The sequence below is a fragment of the Cetorhinus maximus genome, chromosome 20 (genome assembly GCF_964194155.1).
Source record: "Cetorhinus maximus chromosome 20, sCetMax3.hap1.1, whole genome shotgun sequence".
NCBI lineage: Eukaryota > Metazoa > Chordata > Chondrichthyes > Lamniformes > Cetorhinidae > Cetorhinus > Cetorhinus maximus.
Genome location: NC_135898.1, coordinates 22,072,720 through 22,088,288, shown reverse-complemented (window position 1 = coordinate 22,088,288; position 15,569 = coordinate 22,072,720). Strand labels below are relative to the sequence as shown.

At 51.4% G+C, this 15,569-nt stretch overlaps 1 protein-coding gene across 5 annotated transcripts in view; it reads right to left on the bottom strand.

The window, feature by feature from the left end:
• LOC144694940 (LIM domain-binding protein 1-like) overlaps window positions 1-9,496 on the bottom strand; it is a 28,057-nt gene extending 18,561 nt beyond the window's left edge. For 4 of the 5 annotated variants that reach the window (XM_078565727.1, XM_078565728.1, XM_078565729.1 and 1 more), the window contains exons 1-3: window positions 9,435-9,496; window positions 2,690-2,789; window positions 422-466 (exon numbers count right to left, since the gene is read on the bottom strand). In XM_078565727.1, coding sequence (XP_078421853.1) covers window positions 422-466; window positions 2,690-2,709 — 65 coding nt within the window. In that variant the 5' untranslated portion in view covers window positions 2,710-2,789; window positions 9,435-9,496. The remainder of the gene's footprint in view (window positions 1-421; window positions 467-2,689; window positions 2,790-9,434) is intronic. The other variant, XM_078565726.1, reaches the window with a different exon arrangement.
• Window positions 9,497-15,569: the final 6,073 nt, after the last annotated feature.

Here is a 15,569-nt window from a genome sequence, read left to right as displayed (position 1 = left end):
AAGCGCAATAGAGATCCCTCTATTGCTCAGGATCACTTACAATTCTGAAATTACAGCCTGATAATAGTCGCAACATTATAATCTTCTATAAAGCCAACCAGGGATCTGGCGTATCTTGGATAGCCTAGAAATCAATGGGATGATATTGTCATTAATATCACCAATACCCTATGATGCGCAGTTACCAGGCAATACACAACTATTGTGTTTAGACAGGTAACACAGAAACGGACTATATCCAGCTTGCCAGCTTTCGCTAATAATCGTCAACTGTTTGCCCAGAATTGTATCTGAAACACTGGGAGAAGCTTAAAATTGTTAACTTGTTCTTTAAATTATCATAAAAAGGTGTCAGGTAACTGACCGCACAGTCCCTTCAACGAGAGCTATTCCAAAACAACAGAACCAAAAAAGTCCTTACCCAATGGCGGGCTCCGGATACGTGGGAGGATAAGACGGGGTCAGACTGCGAATTAAGGTGAAAGCAGTGATGTTAATTTCTGCCATGCTTAACATCGGTCTTTTGTACATTATTCTTTGTTGTTAAGCTAACATTTTCTGCATTCCCTGGACCTTGCAGTGCTAGAACGCTGAGGACAGGTGGGCAACCTTCTTCATTCGCTGTGTTACTTGGAACCGGTCTTTGAAGGTGCCTAGATCTATGGGAAAGGACATAGGTTCCTCGTGGATCCTAGCCCATAGTTTAGTTTCCTCACAGATTAAAGGTGCAAAGCTATGAATGTTATAACCCAGTGCTCTATTTTAAAAAATTCTTTCATGGGATGTGGACGTCACTGGCAAGGCCAGCGGTTATTCCTCATCCCTAATTGCCCTTGAATTGAGCGGCTTGCTCGGTCATTTCAGAGGGCAGTTAAGAGTCAACCACATTGCTGCAGGTCTAGAGTCACATGTAGGCCAGACCGGGTAAGGACGGCAGATTTCCTTCCCTAAAGGGCATTAGTGAACCAGGTGGGTTTTTACGGCAATCGATGATAGTTTCATGGTCACCATTACTGAGACTAGCTTTCAATTCCAGATTTATTAATTGAAGTTGAAAATTTGAAAATGGAAGTGAAACAGTAACCAAGGGCAGCGAGGCTTCATAAAATAAAAAGAGAAAAATCTCTAACAGAACCTGCCTTCAAGAACTCATGCTCTAACTACCGACCACTTCAGCTTTGCTGATGAACGAAAGCCCATTTTACATGCACATGCACCATCTCCACAATCCAACAGCGCCTGTTTGGGTGGCACACAGTTGCAATCTATCCACCAATAATCTAACACAACTCTCCCAACTGCTATAGAAGGAGGGGCTTGTGATTTTTCTCTCAGGTACTGAGAGGGGGAACCAGAGTTCAAACATCAATGTTCTGCTCTCACTATCACGGTTGCTATATAACTCTGGGCTGGGATGCCTTCCTGTTGCCAATAATAACGATCACCAATTCACCAAATTCAACAATCAGCTGCGACCCAAATGGCACACGAACTACAACCTGAATTTTAACTATTAATAAACACCAGAGTAGATGTGAATGCATTGCAGTGTCCGCCAAGCTCAGAAAGCTCTCTGTCCCAAGTCATTACCCAAGCTCTGGATACTGTTCAGTGCTAAATCCTGCCTCATCATTAACAATCACTACAACTGTATTACTAAACCATAATTACTGTTCCACATAGCTTATTACAAGCACTATTTGTTGAGCAATTTGAGTGTCGCACTCACCTCATCCTGATGGCAGCTCAACGGTCCCAAATCAAAGGTAACATGTGACCAAAACACAGCTCCTCCCATTTAAAAAGAAGCTTTCCCCATTATCTACTCAACGCCCCTACAGAACCACATCTAATTCAGGAACTCAAATCAGGGCAGCACAAAGTATGAATTCTGCAGCAATAGTTTCCGAGGAAGATGCTGGTCTGACCCTCCCTGTGCTAAATAGCAGGAGTAAGCCATTCAGTCCCTCAAAGAAACAAAGTAAACGGCCCATCCATTCAGACGCTGAACAGGAGGGAATGGGACTGACTGGACTGTACAGACAGCCAGTATGGACTCAATGGGCTGAATGGCCTCCTTCTGTGCCATAAACTTGGTGTTTCATCTATGGTTTTGCATCTCAATTTGGGAAGGGAACACGTTGGCAGAGTGACTGGACATTAACTGGTGCTTTATGGGGTTTGTGTTCCACTCGAGCCTCCTCACACCCCCTACTGATCTAACCCTATCAGTGTAGTTCATTCCTTTTGCCCTAGTTTCCCCTTCAAGACATTTATTGGTAGCGATCATCTATTCGTGGTCTCTCCAAAGGAAATGCCTAGCCTTTCAGAATCTTGAAGATCTCTATCAGTCTTTTCTTACTAAGAGCCTGTTCAATCTTTCCTCTCAGTTCTGGTGTTATCCTTGTAAATTTTTACAGCACTGTGGTCTGGTGCACTCACTACTTTTATCCATTCAGAGGCCTCTGGACCTTGTGTCAAAGCTGTGGACCACCCCCAAGGCTTTCGATCCCAACCCAGGCATTCACACAGCCTCCGTTTATCGGTAAGGTTTGCAAGCTCTTGTTGGAAGCTATATAGTCTTCATCTGGAAGGTATTCCCATCTCAGGGAGCTTGGTTGCCAGCAGAGAGGGAAGAGGCAGGGAAAGAGGTGATGATACAGCGGTGGAATGCCAGTATGGTACCTACCCGAGATCCCGGTCCAGCATGGCTCCCTCAGTCTCAGCAATGCACTTCAGGTTGGAATAATACTGCAATGGATTCAGTCTGGAAGCCTTGACTCGGTAATCTGTAACGAGACAGACAGAAACCGTTTGGCAAACTGCTTCAACCACCAGGCATATTCTTTTAACCTCTACCTGACAAAGGCAACAGGCCCGCCTAAAATGCTGCACCCAACTTTCCGGTCCGTACCTTGCTGTGACAACAGCACCCCCAACCTCTATCCCACAATATTATTCCCAATTTCCAACCTCTGCACAAACAAGCGGGAGAACAATATCCCCAACCTCTGTGGTCTTCCCTATCTTAGACTTGCAAGTGAGCAGCATTCTTGATCTCCCAGTCACATGCCGTGGTGCCTGCCTCAAGCTCCCTCACAAAGAGACACAATAAACTCGACACCATTAACCGGCACCTGTCTCTCCAGCTGCCAGGAGACACAGCACAGTTAAATGCAGCAGTCCTATCACTGGTGATGCCTCCCACAATGTTTTAAACAGGAGAATTCAGGGACCCGGTGGCGTTGCAGGAACAGAGGCCTGCAAGCAAGTCAGGCTTCGCCCCTCTTGCTGCTCTTGACGGTAGAGGTCAGGGGTGTAAAGTGCTGTCGTAGTGAGCTTGGCCAGTGGCTGCCATTCATCCGGTACGTAGCGCGTGCTGCAGGCACACACCACCAGTTGTGGATGGGATCGCGATGGTGCTCAGCAGCAGGGGCACCAATCCAGCAGACCGCTCTGGCTGAAAGGAAGTTTCCCAAGTGTCATTTTGGCCCCACCCATCCAGGTAAGTGGCGCATTCTCTAGCACATTTACTGTCACAAGTCCTGCAGATGCTCGAGGGGTCATAACCAGAAGAGCCAGGTACCTTGCTGTTTGTGAAATCTATTGGATTTATTGGTGACTATCTTATATTATACACTCTGCATTTCATCTCGCCCACAAGCAGAAACAACTTCTCTATATCTACCCTATCAAACTTCTTCAGAATATTGGGGACCTCGAGCAAGTGGGACTTTTTCTTGTTGGGGATATGACCTGGCACTTTAAGCCTAATCCTGGATGTTATACTGCACAGGCAGTTTGAGCTGCCTCAGGATCAGAGAGGTTGTGAGTGCTGTCAATCATTGGCATCTCAGTCCTCGAAGCTCCTGGCAGGTGAGAATGGCTGGGCTAAGGAGCTTCTGCAGCAATGTCCAGACTGACATGACTGACCTGCGACAAGCACAACTTTCCTCCTGCTGTCAGGCGTGAGGACACAAGGAGGGTTTCTGCCAACAGCAACCCCACCCCCACCAAATCCCACCCGCTACCCCAACCCCACACACCCAACACCACACCCACAGGCTACCCCACACCCAACACCACTCCCACATGCCCAACGCCCAACACCACACCCACAGGCTACCCCACACCCAACACCACCCTCACAGGCTACCTCACACCCAACACCACCCCCACATGCCCAACACCACACCCACAGGCTACCCCACACCCAACACCACCCCCACAGGCTACCCCAACCCCACACACCCAACACCACCCCCACAGGCTACCCCACACCCAACACCACCCCCACACGCCCAACACCACCACCACAGGCTACCCCAACCCCACACATCCAACACCACCCCCACAGGCTACCCCAACCCCACACATCCAACACCACCCCCACAGGCTACCCTAACCCCACACATCCAACACCACCCCCACAGGTTACCCCAACCCCACACACCCAACACCACACCCACAGGCTACCCCACACCCAACACCACCCCCACACGCCCAACACCACCACCACAGGCTACCCCAAACCCACACACCCAACACCACCCCCACAGGCTACCCCAACCCCACACATCCAACACCACCCCCACAGGCTACCCCAAACCCACACACCCAACACCACCCCCACAGGCTACCCCAACCCCACACATCCAACACCACCCCCACAGGCTACCCCAACCCCACACATCCAACACCACCCCCACAGGCTACCCCAACCCCACACACCCAACACCACACCCACAGGCTACCCCACACCCAACACCACCCCCACACGCCTAACACCACCCTCACAGGCTACCCCACACCCAACACCACCCCCACAGGCTACCCCACCCCCACACACTCAACACCATCCCCACAGGCTACCCCGCTCCCAACACCCACACACACCCCCAACACCCACCCCTACAGGCTACCCCACCCCCCACCTCCCCACAGGCTACCACACCCCCCACAACCCCAACAGGCTACCCCACCCCCCAACACCCTCCCGGCAGGCAACACCGCCCCTCACAACCCCAACACCCACCCCCCGACCTCCAACACCTCCCCCAGAGTCTACGCCATCCCTGCACACCCCCAAAACCTCCACCAGCAAGGCCCTTCCATCCCCTCCCCGAGGGGCTCCCTGTGGGGGTGGTGTTGGGTGTGTGGGGTTGGGGTAGCCTGTGGGGGTGGTGTTGGCCAGATTTTCTCTCTCTTCCCGTGTTTCTCTCTCTCTCTCCCTCCCTCCCCGGGATTTCTCTCTCTCTCTCTACCCCGCCCCCGGGTTTTCTCTCTCTCTATCTCTCGCCACCCCCCCCGCGTTTTTTCTCACTCTCCCCGGGTTTTCTTTCTCGCTCCCCGGCACCCTCCCCCAGCACCGCCCTCACTCCCCCTACCCCTACGGTCTCTCCAGTTCCTCCCCCAGCTCCCAGCTCCCACCACCCCACCTGGCCCCCAGCTCCTACCCTCTTCCCTGGCTCCTAGCTTCCAACCCCTGCTCCTGCTCGGCGCCCCAATTGATCTGTATTCCCAAACCCTCCATTCCCTAAGATTCTCATGCCAAACTGTCCACTTACTCCCTCCCATAAAGGGCTCTCCCTCTCTCGCCCCAGGCTTCTTTTTCCCTCCCTCCATTACAACCCTCCCCGGGTTTTCTCTCTCGCTCCCCGGGTTTTCTCTCTCCCTCTCCCCGGGTTTTCTTTCTCTTTCTCTCTCCCTCCCTCTATCCCTGGATTTTCTCTCTCTCTCCTTCCCTCACGCTCCCTCTCTCTCTCCTCGGGTTTTCTCTTCCTCCCTCCCTCCCTCCCTCTCCCTCCCCGGGTTTTCTCCCTCTCTCTCCCTGGGTTTTTCCTCTCTCTCTCTACCTCTCTCCCTAGTTTTCTCTCTCTCTCCTTCCCCAGATTTTCTCTCTCCCTCCCCGGGATTTCTCTCTCTCTCTACCCTGCCCCCGGGTTTTCTCTCTCTCTGTCGCTCCCTGGGTTTTCTCTCTCTCTATCTCACGCCCCCCCCCCCCCCCCCCCCACCCCCGCGTTTTTTCTCTCTCTCCCCGGGTTTTCTCTCTCTCTCCCCGGATTTTCTTTCTCGCTCTCCCCTGGGTTTTCCCTCTTTTTCTCTCTCTCCCTTTCTCCCCTCCCGGGTTTCTCTCTCTCTCTGGGTTTTCTCTCTCTCCCTGGGTTTTTTCTCTCTCTCTCTACCCCCACTGGGTTTTCTCTCTCTCTCTTCCCCCTTGTGTTTTCTCCCTCTCTCTCTCTCCGGGTTTTTCTCTCTCTCTCCCCCCAGGTTTTTCTATCTCTCCCCCCGGGTTTTCTCTCTCTCTCTCCCCCTGGTTTTCTCTCTCTCTTTCCGGCTTTTTCTCTCTCTCTCTCTCCCTGGGTTTCTCTCTCTCCCCTCGGGTTTTTTTCTCTCTCTCTCCCCAGGTTTCTCTCCCTCTCTCCCCCCCTGGGTTTTCTCTCTCTCTCCCACTCTCCCTGGCTTTTCCCTCTCTCTCTCTTCCCGGGTTTTCTCTCTTTCTCTCTCCCCCCAGGGTTTTTCTCTCTCCCTGGATTTTCTCTCTTTCCCTCTCTCTCTCCCTTGGTTTCTCTCTCTCCCCTCAGGTTTTCTTTCTCTCTCTCTCTCCCCCCGGGTTTTCTCTCTCTCCCCTCGGGTTTTACTCTCTTTCTTTCTCTCCCCTCGGGTTTTTCTTTCTCTCTCTGTCTGTCTCTCCCCGGGTTTTCTCTCTCTCCCCTCGGGTTTTACTCTCTTTCTTTCTCTCCCCTCGGGTTTTTCTTTCTCTCTCTCTCTGCCTGTCTCCCCCCGGGTTTTCTCTCTCTCCCCTCGGGTTTTACTCTCTTTCTTTCTCTCCCCTCGGGTTTTTTTTTCTCTCTCTCTCTGTCTGTCTCTCCCCGGGTTTTCTCTCATTCTCTCTCCCGGGTTTTCTCTCTCTCTCCCTGCCACCCCTCCCCGGTTTCTCTCTCCCCCCCGCGTTTTCCCGATCTCTCTCTCCCTCCGGATTTTCTCTCTCTCTCTCCCCTCGGGTTTTCTTTCTCTCTCTCTCTCCCCCCAGGTTTTCTCTCTCTCTCCCTGGGTTTCTCTCTCTCTCTCTCTCTCCCTGGGTTTCTCTCTCACCCCTCGGGTTTTACACTCTCTCTTTCTCTCCCCTCGGGTTTTTCTTTCTCTCTCTCTGTGTCTCTGCCCGGGTTTTCTCTCTCTCTCTCTCTCTGCCTCCCCCCCACCGGTTTCTCTCTCTCCCCCCGGGTTTTTCGTTCTCTCTCTCTCTCTGTCACTCCCTGGGTTTTCTCTCTCTCTGTCCCTGCCTCCCCCGCCAGGTTTCTCTCTCTCTCCCCCCGGGTTCCTCCCTCTCTCTCTCTACATCTCCCCCCGGGTTTTTCTCTCCCTCTCCCTGGGTTTTCTCTCTCTCCCGCCCCCCGGGTTTCCTCTTTCTCTCTGCCCGGGTTTTCTCTCTTTCCCTCTCACCCTGGGTTTCCTCTCTCTCTCCCCTCGGGTTTTCGCTCTCCCCTCGGGTTTTTCTCTCTCTCTCTTCTCAGGTTTTCTCTCTCCCTCCTCCCTGGGTTTTCTCTCGCTCCCCCCGGGTTTTTCTCTCTCCCCAGCTTTTTCTCTCTCCATCTACGCCCGGGTTTCTCTCTCCCCGGGTTTTCTCCCTCTCCCGCCCCCCCGGGTTTCCTCTTTCTCCCGCCCCCCCGGGTTTCCTCTCTCTCTCCCCGGGTTTTCTCCCTCTCCCGCCCCCCCGGGTTTCCTCTTTCTCCCGCCCCCCCGGGTTTCCTCTCTCTCTCCCCGGGTTTTCTCCCTCTCCCGCCCCCCGTGTTTCCTCTCTCTCTCCCCCCGGGTTTTCTCCCTCTCCCGCCCCCCGGGTTTCTTCTCTCTCTCCCCGCGTTTTCTCTCTTTCCCTCTCTCTCTCCCTGGGTTTCTCTCTTTCCCTCTCTCTCTCCCTGGGTTTCTCTCTCTTCCCGGGTTTTCTCTCTCTCTCCCCCCGCATTTTCTCTCTTTCCCTCTCTCTCTCCCTGGGTTTCTCTCTCTTCCCAGGTTTTCTCTCTCTCTCTATCCCCGCGTTTTCTCTCTCTCTCTCTCTCCCTGGGTTTTCTCTCCCTCTGTCTCCCCGGGTTTTCACTCCCTCTCTCTCCCCGGGTTTTCTCTCCCTCGCTCTCCCCGGGTTTTCTCCCTCTCCCGCCCCCCGGGTTTCCTCTCTCTCTCCCTGGGTTTTCTCCCTCTCCCGCCCCCCGGGTTTTCTCCCTCTCCCGCCCCCCGGGTTTCTTCTCTCTCTCCCCGCGTTTTCTCTCTTTCCCTCTCTCTCTCCCTAGGTTTCTCTCTCTTCCCGGGTTTTCTCTCTTTCCCTCTCTCTCCCTGGGTTTCTCTCTCTTCCCGGGTTTTCTCTCTCTCTCCCCCCGCGTTTTCTCTCTTTCCCTCTCTCTCTCCCTGGGTTTCTCTCTCTTCCCGGGTTTTCTCTCTCCCTCTCTCTCCCCGGGTTTTCACTCCCTCTCTCTCCCCGGGTTTTCTCTCCCTCGCTCTCCCCGGGTTTTCTCTCCCTCGCTCTCCCCTTGGGTTTTTCTCTCTCTCTCCCCGTCCCCGGGTTTTCTTTCCCTCGCTCTCCCCTCAGGTTTTTCTCTCTCTCTCCCCTCGGGTTTTTCTCTCTCTCTCCCCTCGGGTTTTTCTCTCTCTCTCCCCTCGGGTTTTTCTCTCTCTCTCCCCGGGTTTTCTCTCTCTCTCCCTCTCCCCGGGTTTTCTCTCTCTCTCCCTCTCCCCGGGTTTTCTCTCTCTCTCTCCCTCTCCCCGGGTTTTCTCTCTCTCTCCCTCTCCCCGGGTTTTCTCTCTCTCTCCCTCTCCCCGGGTTTTCTCTCTCTCTCTCCCCGGGTTTTCTCTCTCTCTCTCTCTCTCTCCGCGGGTTATCTCCCCCTCTCTCACCGCCCCAGGAACCTCTCTCTCCCCGGGTTTTCTCTCTCTCACTCTCCCCGGGTTTTCTCTCTCTCTCTCCCCGGGTTTTCACTCACTCTCTCTCTCCGGGTTTTCTTACTCTCTCTCTCCCCCCCCAGGTTTTCTCTTTCTCTCCCTGGGTTTCTCTCTCTCCCCTCAGGTTTTACTCTCTCTCTTTCACTCCCCTCGGGTTTTTCTTTCTCTCTCTGTCTCTCCCCGGGTTTTCTATCATTCTCTCTCCTGGGTTTCCTCTCTCTCCCTGCCTACCCCCTGGTCTCTCTCTCCCCCCGGATTTTCTATCTCTCTTTCTCCCCCCCCCAGATTTTCTATCGTTCTCTCTCTCTCTCCCCCCCCCTCGGGTTTTCTCTCTCTCTCTCTCCCCTCGGGTTTTTCGTTTTCTTTCTCTCTGCCTCCCCCCGGGTTTCTCTCTCTCTCTCTCTCTCTCTCCCCCCCCCCCTCGGGTTTTTCTTCTCGCTCTCTCTACCTCTCTCCCCGGGTTTTCTCTCTCTCTCTCTCTCTCTCTATCAGGTTTTTCTCACCTTCTTTCCCGAATCGACTCCACTCGACACCAACTTCCGGCGGAAATTACCATCGCTGCGCGCGCAACACCAGTGCAGCCTGTCTGAGTGTGCATCAGCTCCAATGCAACCCCGCTGCGCGTGCATCAGCTCCAATGCAACCACGCTGCGCGTGCATCAGCTCCAATGCAACCACGCTGCGCGTGCATCAGCCCCAATGCAACCCCGCTGCGCGTGCATCAGCTCCACGATGTGTGTGCATCAGCCCCAGTGCAACCATGCTGTGCGTGCATCAGCCCCAGCGCAATCACGCTGTGCGTGCATCAGCCCCAGTGCAGCCATGCTGCATGTGTATCAGCCCCAATGCTGCCAGGCTGCATGTGCATCAGCCCCAATGCTGCCAGGCTGCATGTGCATCAGCCCCAATGCTGCCAGGCTGCGTGTGCATCAGCCCCAATGCTGCCAGGCTGCGTGTGCATCAGCCCCAATGCAGCCAGTCTGAGTGTGCATCAGCCACAATCAGCCAGTCTGTGTGCATCAGTCCCAATGCAGCCAAGCTGTGATTGCATCAGCCCCAGTGCAGCCAGGCTATGCGTGCATCAGCCCCAGTGCACCCACGCTGTGTGTGCATCAGCCCCAGTGCAGCCAGGCTATGTGTGCATTAGCCGCAATGCAGCCAGCCTGAGTGTACATCAGCCGCAATCAGCCAGTCTGTGTGCATCAGTCCCAATGCAGACAGTCTGAGTATGCATCAGCCGCAATGTAGGCAAACAAAGCATGTGTCAGCCCCAAGGCAACCAATCTGAGTGTGTATCAGCCCCAATGCAGCCAGGCTGTGTGCAAATCAGCTCTGATGCAGCCTGCCTGAGTGTGCAGGAGTCCCATTGCAGCCAGTCTGATTATGAAGAAGTTCCAATGTCGCCAAACTGAATAGGCAGGAGTTCCAATGCAGCCTGCCTGAGTGTGCATCAGCCCTATGCAGCCAGTCTGAGTCTGCATCCGCCCCAATGCTGCCAGTTTGAGTCTTCATCAGCCACAATGCAGTCAGTCTGAGCATACATTAGCCCCAATGCAGCATGTCTGAGTGTGCATCGGTCCCAATGCAGCCAGATTGTGTGCACATCAGCCCTGATGCAGCCTGTCTGAGTGTGCAGGAGCCCCAATGCAACCAGTCTGAGTCTGCAGGAGTTCAAATGCTGCCAATCTGAATGTGCAGGAGTTCCAATGCAGCCAGTCTGAGTGTGCATCAGCCCCAATGCAGGCAGTCTCAGTGTGCATTAGCCCCAATTCAGTCTGCCTGAGTGTGTGAAGCCTCAATTCAGCCAGTCTGAGTGTGCATCTGCCCCAATGCAGGCAGTCTTAGTGTGCATCGGCACCGATGCAGCTTAACTTGGTGTGCATAAGCCTCAATGCAGTCCAGCTGACCATGCATTAGCCCCATGCAGCCATCTGGATTGTGCATCAGCCCCAATGCAGCCAGTCTGGGTGTGCATCAGCACAAATGCAGCCAGTCTGATGGTGCACCAGCATCAATGCAGACAGAATGAGTGTGCAACTGCACCAATGCAACTTATCTGAGTGTGTATCGGCACTGATGCAGTCAGGCTGAGTGTGCATTAGCCAGGCTGAGCGTGCATTAGCCAGGCTGAGCATGTTGGCCCCAATGTACCAGCCTGAGTGTGCATCGGCCCAATGTAGCCAGACTGTGTGCACATCAGCCCTGATGCAGCATACCTGAGTGTGCAAGAGTCCCAAAGCAGCCAATCTGATTATGAAGAAGTTCCAATGCTGCCAGTCTGAATCTGCAGGAGTTCCAATGCAGCCCGTCTGAGTGTGCATCAGCCCCAATGCAGCCACTCTGAGTGTGCATCAGCCCCAATGCAGCCAGATTGTGTGCACATCAGCCCTGATGCAGCCTGTCTGAGTGTGCAGGAGTCCCAATGCAACCAGTCTGAGTCTGCAGGAGTTCAAATGCTGCCAGTCGGAATGTGCAGGAGTTCCAATGCAGCCAATCTGAGTGTGCATCAGCCCCAATGCAGGCAGTCTGAGTGTGCATCAGCCCCAATGCAGACACTCTGTGTGTGCATCAGCCCCAATGCAGTCTGCCTGAGTGTGTGACAGCCTCAATTCAGCCAGTCTGAGTGCACATCAGCCTCAATTCAGCCAGTCTGAGTGTGCATCAGCCCCAATGCAGGCAGTCTTAGTGTGCATCAGCATCGATGCAGCTTAGCTTGGTGTGCATCAGCCTCAATGCAGTCCAGCTGACCATGCATCGGCCCCAATACTGTCAAACTGAGTGTGCATCAGCCCCAATGCAGCCAAACTGAGTGTGCATTAGTCCTAATGCAGCAGAGCTGAGTGTGCAGGAGCCCATGTGCAGTTAAATTAACTGTGCAGCAGTGCCAATGCAGCTGAGGTAATTTTTCTTAACTTTTATGAAACCTTTGCACCAACAAGCACACTCCAACAGGCCTGAAGGTTGTGCCCATCTCTCGAACTTGCTATGCCTCGGGCTTCTCGTGGGGGCAGACCCACGTTTCAACCACACTACCAAGTCTTTCAGAAGCGGCTGGCTGTCCTGACATAAGGATTTTGTTCATTTACGCTTGCAGCACAGATCAGGAGAGTATATCAAGGCGGCACATCTGATTTTAGTGAGCCCTCACCAACCTCTCAGGCCAATTGTTTTCGATCGCTAAGCTGCTTGTTAACTTCCTGAGCCACGTCTGTCACTCTCTACATACCTCATGCTGTGAACCTTCATTTGGTTACGTTATGTGCATTGTCAATCAGTTCTGCAGGACCTAATAGTTTGCTCTTAAAATAACAACTTCCAAACGCTGTAACTTACCGCTCTCTTCTCTTTTCTTTCATTTCTCTTGCACACAGGTTTAGATAAGACCTGATCGTGGCCTTAACTCCACTTTTTTGCCTGTCCCCATGACTCCCTTGTCGATCAAAAATCTCTCTAACTCAGCCTTGAATATATCCAATGACCCAGCCCCCTCTGTTCTCTGGGGAAGAGAATTCCACAGATCAACGACCCCTGAGAGAAAGGATTTCCCCTCGTCTCCATCTTAAATGGGAGACCCATTGTTTGGAAACTGTGCCCCCTAGTTCCAGATTCCCCCACAAGGGGAAACATCTTCTCCGCATCCATTCAGTCAAGCCTCCTTCAGAATCCTCTCTGCTTCAATAAGATCACCTCTCATTCTTATAAACTAAGGTGGACAAAGTAAAGGTACAAGGGCTTAGGGGGACACAGGTTTCAGGTTTTGGGTGAGAGATATGTTGGGAGAAGATGTGAGGAGGAACTTTTTTACACAGCGAGTGGGAATGAGCTGGAACTCGCTGCCCACGAGGGGGGTGGAAGCGGAGACGATAAATGATTTCAAAAGGAAATTTTAGACGGGTACTTGAAGGAAATAAACTTGCAGGGCTGCGGGGGTAGAGCGGGAATGGGAGTGACTGGGCTGCTCGACAGAGAGCCAGCATGGACTCGATGGGCCGAATAGCCTCCTCCTGTGCCACAATGAATCTTTGACCTCCATGATATTGGCTCTTGCTGAGCTCCAGTTCCTGTAAAAGAGGAAGTCTTGCATTATCCTTCCGGCTCTTTGGGATGTTTTATTACCTTAGAGGCACTATACAAATGTACTCTGTCACATTCTGGTAGCTGAAACACGAGGGAGTCATCCAGCCTCTAAGGGCAGTGTAAGGTCAGAGGGCTATTCGATAAGCTGAAGCTCTTCAGCCTCAAATAGGGACTTGCAAGAAAGCGTCTACCTTTATGTACTTAAATATATGAACATATGAATTAGAAGCAGGAATAGGCCACTCGGCCCCTCGAGCCTGCTCCACCATTCAACAAGATCATGGCTGATCTGATTGCAGCCTCAACTCCACTTTCCTGCCTACCCCCGATACCCTTTTATCCCCTTGTTTATCAAGACTCTATCTACCCATGGCCTTAAAAATGTTCAAAGACTCTGCCTCAACTACCTTTTGAGGAAGAGGTTTCCAAAGTCTCTCAACCCTCTGTGAGAAAAAAACTCTCCACATCTCTGTCCTAAATAGGCAACCCCTTTTTTTTAAACAGTGACCCTTAGTTCTAGATTCTCCCACAAGAGGTAACATCATCTCCACATCCACCCTGTCAAGTCCTCTCAGGATCTTAAAGGTTTCAATCAAGTCGCCTCTTACTCTTCTAAACTCCAGCAGATACAAGCCTAGTCTGTCCAACCTTTCCTCATAAGACAACCCGCCCATTCCAGGTTTTAGTCTGGTAAACCTTCTCTAAACTGCTTCTCACGCATTTACATCTTTCCTTAAGTAATGAGACCAATACTGTACACAGTACTCCAGATGTGATCTCGCCAATACCCTGTATAACTGAAGCATAACCTCCCTACTTTTGTATTCAGTTGCCCTCACAATAAATGATAACATTCTATTAGCTTTCCTAATGACCTGCTCTACCTGCATACTAACCTTTTGTGATTCATGCACTAGGACACCCAGATCCCTCTGCACCTCAGGTTAAAGAAAGTAAACGTTAAGCCAAAATAGAATGTAATAGTAACACTCAGCATCTGTGGAGAGAGCAGCAAGTTAACATTACAGGTGCGATGATATGTGTATATTTTTATATTTCTGTGTTTGTGTGTCAGTAAGAGTCAGCTGTGTCTGTCAGAGGTGAGGCTGTTGGAGTCAGATTGCCTGTAGAATTTAAGGGATGAAAAACGAAAGGTGTTATCTTCTCGCATTTTGTATTGAGGTCTTGTGGTGGGTGTGAACTTACAAGGAAACAGAGTAGATCTGAATTTAGCATTTGGGGATAAGTTTCGAAATTGATTTGTAGCTGTTACATTTCAAAGGAGACTCAAAGGCCATAAAGAACATGTGCATTTTACAGGAGGTTAGTGAGTAAACAGGGCAGGCGTTTTAAATTTTATTGACCCAAAGTAGAGATAAAATAGGAGCATGAAAGGTTTTAATATCTGAGAACCCAAGTTTTCAAAGAGATATTTAAAGACAATGGAGATCGAAGATGAAAGGGATGAAAGGGTATTCATGAAAACAGTTTCAGCTTGGGGGGAGGGGTGGTTGCTGGGGGTAGGGGGGCAGAATCCCACTGAAAGCCAACTCCTGTGTGTGTGGAATGTCCCAGAAACTCTGTCATTTAATTGAAAGAAGCAACTCTGTTTTGGGCTTGGAGACTATTCGTCCTGCGAAGCAGTTTTTATTTTTTTGATCTCCCTTTGGAAGAACTACAGCAGTGTGTGTTTGTCCTGGGAAGTCATGGATTGCATTTTTCTTCGAAGTGAAAGCAATTTCTCGGTTTGGGTAATATTTCCTGGGTTTTATGGTTAAAAATCTATAAGGGTTGTTGCTAAAAAGATAGTTTTAATGCGTATCTTTGATAAAGCACTTTGGGGACTATTTTGCAAGATTTTTCTAACCATGTATCTTTTACTTTATGTGTGTTTAAGTGTTATCTTTCCTATCTTTTAATAAACATTTTAATTCTTCAAATTTTAAAAGTTATCACTGGAGTCCTGTGCTTTTGTGTTCAGTAGCTTTCCCTCCTCGTTTCTACAGCACCCTAAGAGAATTTGATTGAAATTTGATTGAATTTTTCGAAGAGGTGACCAGGTGTGTAGATGAGGGCAATGCATTTGATGTAGTTTACTTGGACTTCAGCAAGGCTTTTGATAAAGTCCCATATGGGAGACTGATAACAAGGGTAAGAGCCCATGGGATCCAGGGCAAATTGGATCCAGAATTGGCTGAGTGGCAGGAAGCAGAGGGTGATGGTTGAGGGGTGTTTTTGTGACTGGATGCCTGTGTCAAGTGGGGTTCCACAGGGATCGGTGTTGGGTCCCTTGCTGTTTGTGGTATATATAAACAATTTAGACTTGAACGTAGGAGGGTTGATCAGTAAGTTTGCGGATGACACGAAAATTGGTGGGGTGGTAAGTAGTGAGGAGGATAGCCTTAGATTAAAGGAGGATACAGACGGGCTGATCAGTGGCAAATGGAATTTAACCCGGATAAGTGTGAGGTGATGCACTTGGGCGGGACATACAAAGCATGGGAATACACGATGAATGGTAGGACCTTGGGAAGTACTGAGGATCAGAGGGACCTTGGTGT